Source organism: Gracilinanus agilis, chromosome 1, assembly GCF_016433145.1.
Source record: "Gracilinanus agilis isolate LMUSP501 chromosome 1, AgileGrace, whole genome shotgun sequence".
In the NCBI taxonomy this organism is placed as follows: Eukaryota; Metazoa; Chordata; class Mammalia; order Didelphimorphia; family Didelphidae; genus Gracilinanus; species Gracilinanus agilis.
The window spans coordinates 749,176,328-749,186,100 of NC_058130.1; the positions used below are offsets into that span (position 1 = coordinate 749,176,328).

The 9,773-nt window shown below is 40.6% G+C and overlaps 1 protein-coding gene across 1 annotated transcript in view; it reads right to left on the bottom strand.

Moving 5' to 3' along the window:
- Positions 1-3,099: 3,099 nt before the first annotated feature.
- Positions 3,100-9,773, bottom strand: part of TMEM132B (transmembrane protein 132B) — a 421,888-nt gene continuing 415,214 nt past the window's right edge. Inside the window, exons 12-13 of the mRNA XM_044685397.1 lie at positions 7,150-7,341; positions 3,100-4,257 (exon numbers count right to left, since the gene is read on the bottom strand). Coding sequence (XP_044541332.1) covers positions 3,100-4,257; positions 7,150-7,341 — 1,350 coding nt within the window. The remainder of the gene's footprint in view (positions 4,258-7,149; positions 7,342-9,773) is intronic.

Sequence of the window (9,773 nt, forward strand, 5' to 3'; positions counted from 1 at the left end):
CCTTTGTGCTTATCCTCTCATTGCAGCCTCCTACTCCTAGGAAAAGCTTTTAATTTGCAAACTGTTTTAACCACAGTTCTCAGTACAAAGGTGAGCTCCCTATTAATTTATTTATTCTTTTCTTTTCTTTTCTTTTCTTTTTGAAATCTTCTTGTAACCAGGGGGAAGAGGGAGGCCTGGCCCACTCCTGATTTAGTTTAGACTCATTGGTTTCATTAATTTACCTTCTTTATGCTTAAGCCAATCCAAGAGGCTCAAAAACAGAAGAAAGGCCCTTAAAAACAAGGCAGGTCCAACTTGAAGAATCCACTATTTTAAAAGACCATTTAGGGGGCAGCTGGGTAGCTCAGTGGAGTGAGAGTCAGGCCTAGAGATGGGAGGTCCTAGGTTCAAACCCGGCCTCAGCCACTTCCCAGCTGTGTGATCCTGGGCAAGTCACTTGACCCTCATTGCCCACCCTTACCAATCTTCCACCTATGGGACAATGCACCGAAGTACAAGGGTTAAAAAAAAAAAAAAAAGACCATTTAAAAGTCCCAGAATCTCCTAGGTTCAATATAAAATTAAAACTGGAAGGAAATTTAGAGATCAGTCAATCAATCCTTCATTGTACAGATGAAGAAGCCGAGGCTAAAGGAATAAAATGACTTGCCCCAGCTCATAAAGATAATAAAAAATAGAGCCAGGATTTGAACCAAGGTCCTCTAACTCCAAATGCAGCAGTCTTTCCACTTTACCATGATATCTGTCCACTGTAACTGACCCACTTGGTTGGAAAAGGATTAGATCCTCAAGAAATACCTTAGTCATTCATTTAGCTCAGTGATTCCCAAAGTGGGCGCCACCACCCCCTGGTGGGTGCTGCAGCGATCCAGGGAGGCGGTGATGGCCCCAGGTGCATTTATCTTTCCTATTAATTGCTATTAAAATTTTTTAAAAATTAATTTCCAGGGGGCTAAGTAATATTTTTTCTGGAAAGGGGGTGGTAGGCCAAAAAATTTGGGACCCTTTGATTTAGCCAGCTCCACAGGAACCCCATGCCTAATTAAAGGGTTCCCTCCCTCCTCTATGCTTGGTCTTTTTCTTTCTCATTGAGAAATCTTTCTGTTAGCAAACACTTCTGAGGGTCACAACATTTCATCCTTCGGCCATGCTTTCTAATTTTACCAAGACTCTGGTCTTGACCACTAGCACACTAGCCATAGAAAGTTGGCTTCAGGCATGACTTATCATCTTAAGTTTCTCTCCCAGTGGCCCTCTTTGTATTCTACCTGGTACCTAGTGCATTGTATACCTAAATCCCATAATCCTGGAAGCAAGAAATTAAGGAAGACCTTTTTGACAGCAAATGTGATTAAACCCTGGAAGGTATTATCAGGGACACTTTGAGTAGACTCTGTCCCTGGAAGAATACTCAGCATATGTCTTGGCTGATTCAATCAGCCATTGACCTCCCAAGAAAGAGGCAAGTGGGTCAAATGACTTGTCAAAGTTCTTTAGCTCTCTGGTGCTTGCCTTATGTCACTGGTAAACACCACTGGCTCAAGAAAGTCTGCCAAGAGAGACAACTCTAGCCCGAATTCTGCCCTGGGCCAGCAGAAATACAACAAAGACTTTGACGCTTTTTCCCTGATGTAAATCTTTGCTTCACTGAAGACCGACCATGTTGTTCTTTGAATAATTTTTTTTCACCTTAAAAGTTGTAGAGAGATGGCCCGTTGTCTCCTTTTTCTTTTACCACTTTCTATTGCCAGCCCTCACGTTTGTTTGTTTGGTTGGTTTTTTCCATAAAAACTGTTCCATGAACTGAGGAACAGTCACTTCCTCCTGAAGAATTGTTGGGACAATACCCATCCCTTTTCTGCTTCAGTGCACATCCTAGAAAGGTTTTGTCTCTTCCAGAATTATGATAATGGATATTTTTTTCCAAGTCACTGTATAGATGGATTTCTACATATATTGCTAATTAGAATACCATTTTATTAGTAATAATAATAATAATGATAATTGTCCAGGGGATGGGGAGGGAGAGACAGAGATTTTAATCTTCTGCTAAATCCTAGGCAATTTTCTTTCTGCATGTATCAGTTCCAATTTTAGAACACCATTTGGATAATAAAATGTGCTGACCACAGCATTCTTATATAAATACAGCTGTTTTAATTGAGGCATTTTCCCCCTGTGAAATAGGGCCCACTGGTTTTCCATTAATTTCCAGTTGCCCAGGATAAAAATAAACTGACTAATGCCCCAGTAATAACCCCTCCCCTCCAAACTTTTCAAGCTGGAGCAGAAAGATGCCAAAGGACATCTTCCCCACCCCCTTGCCTGCCACCAGGATTCCAGCGAGGAAGAAGAAAAGGAAACAATGATGATGAGATTCTTAGGGACTGTCCCTAAAAGCTAAAAGATGCCAACGTGGAGAAAAATCAGCATCCAAACGGACACATCATAAACAGCATGGCAAAGACAATGAGCTAAAATTGTATACAAATCAAAAGAATCCCCCAAAAGGAAAGTTTGAGATTTCTTCTCTTCCATTTTCTAAAAGAAACCCAGAGGTCACATGAACTAAGGGGTTGGTATAAATGTATATAAAAAACCATGAGCGCGGCTCATCGCAAATAAAATGAAATGGCTACATTCAATTATCTTTCAAAGATGTCTATTCTCGGGCCAAGGGCAAGGAAATGTCCACTGTGCTTTACAAAGGACTAGGAATAGAAAAAAAAAATCAACCCCCAGGTCCTCTAATTCCAAACGGCTGTCCATCACGAGATGCCACGAAACTCACGCTGTGTCCCGTGGGGTCAGAGTTTATTTGTAGTAGCACTGTGCTAGTACCAGGCAGTATCAAAAAATGGCTGTCTTAGACCCCTTCCCTCGCAACCCTTCCAGGATCCGCCGTACGGTTTTTGTGAGGGGTACGCCCTGGCTTCGAATGAAACCGTCGTAGCTCTTCTACCCGCTTGTGAAGTGGTCCCTCCAGACCTCCACGACTTGAGCTTGGCTTTGTCCTCCCCTATTGCTGACAGGACTTCCTGCTCCACCATTCCAAAACAGAAGGCATAAAGGTGAATACAAACATAATAAAGTAGTTTACATCTGGTCTTGCAGTCTTTCCATATAGTCTCTAAACTCTTGGGAGTCTCCAAGACTCATATCTGGGCAAACCCACTTGATGTTATCGTCACTGTCAAAGAGAATAGAGTTGGTGTATGGGCCTCCATCCTCTGGGAGAATAGTGGTATATGAAGTGAACTTGACTCGTTTCCTTTTTGGGCCAGGATTTAGAGGTTCGCTTTTTAATTCTTTTTCATAAACGTAATCGGAAGGCCTAAGGAGTTGGCTGTGGAGTGCTGACTGAGAGCTGCCGTTGAGAAGGAAGTTGCTCTCCTCGAACTGCATCCCTCTGTCAAGCATGGTGGTGCACTCCTCGGATGGGAGGGAGATGTCCACGGGATTCTCCAAGAGCTCCACTTCATTCCCGAGCCAAACCCAATCGTGAGAGTGAGGGATATTTCCTTGCTCACTCACTGAAAACCTTTTGTGCCGGTACTTCCAAGCAAATGCCACACAGTTGATTAAGAAGACTAAAATGGCCAGGCAGAAGACACAGAGGAGGGCATACATGCCAATCTCCAAGTCTGTTAACCCCCTAGAGGTCAGTGAAAGATCATTGGGATTATTTGGCTCTGGTAACTCCACCTGGGTAGGGAAACTTGTGAAGGCATCTGGATTATTCTGGAGTTGGCCATTCTCTAGGAACTTGTTACCCTTTCCCCCCGGAGATGACTGTGGAGTTGTGGTTTTATTGCCACTCTCTTCCTGGCCAAATGAAGTGCCGTGTTTGGACCATTCCTGTATGGCCCTCTCCTGGTCTCCTTCCCTCTCTATGGAATTACTCAGGTGCTCTTTATATTCACGATTGACACCCTCGATATCATTGGTGCTTCCTTGGTTCTCATCCACCGTCTGCCCAAATTTTACCCTGACGCTTCCCTTCCCAACTGCGAGGACACTTTTTCTCTTGGTTTTCTGACAAGGTTCACTGATCATCATTTCTAACTTGATCAAAGGCCCTTGCCCTTCCCCCTCTGCAACCACAATGGGCCACTTGGACTGAAGGTTTGGCTGGGCGGACACCACCATCTCGTCCAGCGACGTAACAGCAACAGCAAAATCCTTAGGATCGTAAATGTCTAAGGGAGTGACCGAGCCATCGCTGAACAAAAGCCAAGAGCTGACTATTGCTTCCTAAGGAAAATGAAAAAAGTATAATATTATAATCAAAAGAAGATAAAATTACTCATATACTCATGCATTAATCGAACCTATCATTTTAGTGTTATGGGAAATTCAGTGGTTGAGAACCTCCTATAGCCAAATGGACTGAAAACTTACCTGTAACTTATAGTCTTAGAAGGGGACTGAGAAGAAAAATAAAAATCCCAAGATAATACAGCTAATATATTTCAGAGGCTAGATTTGAACCCACTAGAATATAAGCATTTTGAGGGCAGGAATTATTATCACCTTTGTCTTTCTATTCCAAACAGAGAGTACAGTTCCTGGCACATAGTAAACATGTAAAATTGAATCCCTAACCCCAAGGTGGTGGCAGTTAGTTGGCACAGTGGGTAGAGTATCAGATGACTGCCCAAATTCAGATCTGAACTCAGATACGTCCTAGCTGTGTGATTCACCCTGTTTGCCTCAGTTTCCTCATCTGTATGATGAACTGGAGAAAGAAATGGCAAACCACTTCAGTGCCTCTGTCAAGAAAACTCCAAATGGGGTCAACAAAGAGTCAGACATGACTGAAATGAGACTAAATACCACCACCACCACCATAAACCCCAACATTGGCTCTCTTTTCCATGGCACCATGTTACCTCTAGTATATTTGCATAGAATTGCACATAACCTCCCTCAAATAACCCTGTATTTGTTTATTTACATTATTTAGACTTAGATGTGGGTATCTGTCTCACCTTTATAGTGTAAGCTTTTCATGAGCAATGACTTCATTCACTATATGTATATCCTCACCTTTTTTGGTGTAAATAGCCCATAAAAGATGTTTGATACATGTCTGTTGATTAGTTGGTTGGTTGATTTCTATCTTTCTACCCCCAACACCGAGCCTATCACATGGCACCCAGGACACACTTATTATGTATTTGTTGATTGATCACTTGATTGATTAATGGACCACTTGGATCGAAGACTGGGCTGAGCGGACATTATTTCATCTAACGAATCGACATTAACTGCCAAATCCTTGGAGTCATAAAAGTCCAGAGCTATCACCAAGCCATTGCTGACCGGGATCCAAGAAATGACGGTTGCTTGTAAAGCGTTCTTTATTTTATAAGATTAGATTAGAAAAAGAAGCACAAGATACACTCGTTTGTATTTGGGATGAGTTTTAGCAGTTGTTGGGCTGCTACTGGTTCGGGGCATTTGTTTTTTGTTTTCCATCGTACCGAATTAACATTAGTGATAAGAGGATTTCTCCACAGGAATAAAGACTTAATGATTTTGTATAATGGATGCCTTTTAAAAATCGCATTAATTTATAGCATGACATACAAGTGAATTTGGCTTTGACCTTTGGGAAGCCCATTTCTGAAATATCAGGCAAAGCATCGGAATCATTTCCAGGTGCAACTAATCAGCCCACACCTCCAGAAAACACCACGTTCAGCAGACTTTATTAGGAAGTCAATGTGGGAAAAGGAATGTATGGGCTCATTTGAGGTACTTAGAAAAGGGATGCATTATGAGTTTAAGGTACTTGAAAGCCAAGATTCTTTCACAGGTTCCCTTTTCAAAGTCTTTCTGTTTTAAAGGCTGAAAATGAGAGGAGTGTTTTAGACCTGAGATAATTATAGTGTAAACCAACAGCAAATTGGCACACATGAGCCAAGCTTGCAAAAGGACCTGAAAGGAAATCTGAAAGAATTAAAAGAAAAAAACAACTAAAGGGGGAAAAAGCCCACTGCTTTGGCGAAAGTGGAGAAATATAATTTTTCTGTCATCTTATAACAAGAGACTTGCCCTGGAGAAGATAAACACGTAGCCAGGCAGATGGTTAGTGGAGAAGCAGCATATGTATAAATGTACAGAATATTCATTTTAGCCCCCCAGGAGCAGTACTCTCCCAAAGTGGAAGGGGCTGCCTGCCTTGGGAGGGAGAGCTGTCATCCTCTCTCAAAGGCTGGATGAGTCTTTATTGGGGATGTTCTAGAAGGGATTCAGGACAGCTAGGCAGTGCAGTAGATAGAATGACAGGCCCAGAGACAGAAAGACCCGAGTTTAAATCTGATCTCAGACACTTCCTGACCTTGGCCAAGTCTCTTAACTTTGCCTCAGTTTCCTCATCTGTCAGATGAGCTGGAGAAAGAAATGGCAAAGCATTTCCGAGTCTTTGCTAAGAAACCCCTAAATGGAGTCATGAAGAATCAGAAATGACTGAAATGTCTGAAAACAAAAAAGAAGGGATTCATGAGTCAGATATGGATTGAAGTCTTTTTGAGGTCCTTTTGATTCTGGAACTAGTCTCAGAGAATAAGAGCTGGAAAGGACCATGGAGTCCAGTGAGTCCAACCCTTTTCATTTTGCAAATAAAGAAAACAAGGCCTGGGGAATTAAAGAGATTTAGGATTCTAGCATCAAATATTTAGAACTGGTCTTCAGAGGCCAACTAGTCTGACCCTCTCATCTTGCAGAGGAAGGAACTGAATCCTAGAGTGATTAATATGATTTAGGATTTGGGGATGACCAATTTAAAGCTGGCAAGGACCTCAAAAGCCAACTACTAAAATCTCCTTATTTTGAAGATCAGGAAACTAAGAGTGAATGGAATAAAGTGACTTTGCCAAGATCATTACAGGGATTTAGTGGAAGAAGAGGGATTTGAACCCATATCCTCTGATTCCAAGTCTGAAACTCTTTCCACACTGAGCCATAACTTCCTCTTCCAGAGGCAAGGGCCACCTGGGAGATCTCTAGCTTTTCCAGAACTCACTGCAATCACGATACATTTCTGCCCTTTACAACTTAATGGAGGGAGTCATTTTGAATTTACCAACGTCATTTTGAATTTACCAAGGACCCAAGCATTCCTGGGGGAGGAAACCCTACCTGTTGTGGGGTACGAAGAATATCATGAGCAGCTGCTGTTGAAACAATGGCTCTTTTATTTCCTTTGTTGGGTTGCAAAGAAAGAGATAAGCCAGCCACGAGTTGTACCCCTAGATCTGTGATGGTGACCCGGTCATCCAGTACTATGACTGTCTTCTCAGCCAAGATGGAATCCGAGAGAGGTGAGAGGACCTGAAAAAATAAACACCAAATCATGCATTTCCTTGTCCTTGGTTTTGCCTCCCCGGCACCAAGCACAGATCCTGGCACATACTGGGGACTTTGTAAATGACTATGGACGTTGGGTTCTTCTTCATGCAGACAGTGAAAAACAAAAGTGGAATGTACAGATTTGGTTTGGTTTTATAGGGAAGACCATAGTTCTGGATCATTCATTTCACTGGCATGGGAATTCCCAGGAATGGACATTTCCACTGACCCAGATCTGCGACTCATTTTATAATTTTTTGGCTGATTTTATAACTTTATAATGATTTAAAGAGTATCCTGGGAGTACCGAAAGGCTAAACATCTTCCCTGGCATGGCCTAGCTAGAATGTGTCTGAGACAGGATTTGAATCTGGTTCTTGTGGACTCCAAGGCTGACCCTCTTATCCACCGTGCCAACGCTGCCTCTCAAAGAGAGGAAAATAGACCTCGATAATCACTGATGTTTTCTTTTCAATCATAACTTTGTCACAATCACTTTAAACCCCATAATTGATGTTTCCACCAAAATGTTCTCCCAATTTGCAAGTAAATGAACGCACTTGCCAAAGTGGTCTGTAAAAGCATTTCTTAATTGTTCAATTACATTCGCCAATAGAAGACGACAGAATCCTAAAGATATCAGCGCAGCCCATTTCCTTCCTTTGATCTCTGTAACAGCCAGCACAGTGCTCCCTTCTGTAATAACACTTGGATTTAATTGGATGACAAGTATCTATATCTTCTAAATAATAATAACAGAAACAAGTATTAATAGGACAGGCATGAAGACTGGACTTGTGAATTCCCTCTTAAGAGAATTCTCAGATGAAGAAATTCCTTCTACCAACATAGTCTACTACCTTCTTCACAACCTATAGTCTTATAGACATCTCTCTAACCAGTGATCATAATGACAATAAATAATATGATTATAACATAATCATAACATAATATATGATATGATATGATATGATATGATATGATATAACATAACATAACATAACATAACATAACATAACATAACATAACATAACATAACATAACATAACAATATATAAAACCTGTAGGAAGTGGCATTTGAGTTAAATCTCAAAGGATTCCAAGGATTTAAAGACGTGGAGATGAGGTAGGCTTGACTTACAGATATGAAGAAAGATCAAGGTAGGAAATGGAATAGTATATATGTAGAAGAAAGGAAAGAAATCACTTTTGCTCTTGGTAGAATATTAAAAGAAGAGTAATATGTAATAAAGTTATTATAATGGCAAGTGGCGAAGATGTGGGTCTTGATGTCTAATGATTTTGTATCTTGTTCATGAAGTCTATATATTCTATTCTGTATGTACCTATTAGTAAGTAATGCTATCATGTTGTCGACACTATTAAAATGCAAGGTCTTTGTTGAAAGGAACCATTTTTGTCCCTCTCTGTATCTCCTTCACCATTTTGCCCAGGAGAAGTCTTCACATGCTTGGGGTAGACATCACTCAGACTCACTGATGGATTTGAGTCTGTTGGTTATAGTACTTGAAACATAGGAAAAATTAATTAATTATTTTCAATTGAATGAAACAGTAAACCAAAGCCCAAATGGTAAGGAACTGAAATAAGAGACAGAGAAGTTTGTTTTTTGTCATAAAAACAATGAGGCATGACTAAAGCTTCTTGAGAAGGGGTGTACCTTGATGAGACCCATGCTTTATTGTTTCACTTTTGTGGTTAAGTGGAAAATGGTTTTTAATATAAGAGATATTTGAAGGAGGAAGATCTAAGAAGAGTCTATTATTTTAGGTGAGAGGTAATGAAGCTGAGGTAGGGTGGTGGCTGTGTGAACTGAAAAAATGGGAGATGTTTGAGATGTGTGGGTATAATTGACAAAATCTAGCAACTTATTTTAGAAGAATATAGATAGAGAAAGCAGAATAGAGAGAGTCTCATAATTGTTCATCTGAATGATTGAAAGAATGGTAGAACCTTTGATAGAATTAAAGGCATTAGGAAAAGTAGGGTATTTTGTAGATTTATATTTTGGATAAGAGTTGGACATGCAGTTTGAAATATCCAGTAAACAGTGAAGAACAGGAGCATAGAAGAGTAGACAGGACTGAATATTTATATTTGAGAATCTCTATATAGGAATGATAATTGCTCCACTAGGAGCTGAGATAACTGCAAGAGCAATGGAATTCTGGTACAATCACGTATGAATTAATTCTCTGTCCTTGGCCAAATTACTTAACATATAACCCTCAGCTTCCTCATCTGCTAAATGGCACTTTCACCTCTTCTCTTGCATTGCCCTCCAGTGGTCCCAAACTATTCTAAGAAATACATATCATAATATATTAACACTAATAAACTTTTTTTTGCTATTTAGATAACACAGCCTCCAGTTGACACATAGGATAAAGCAC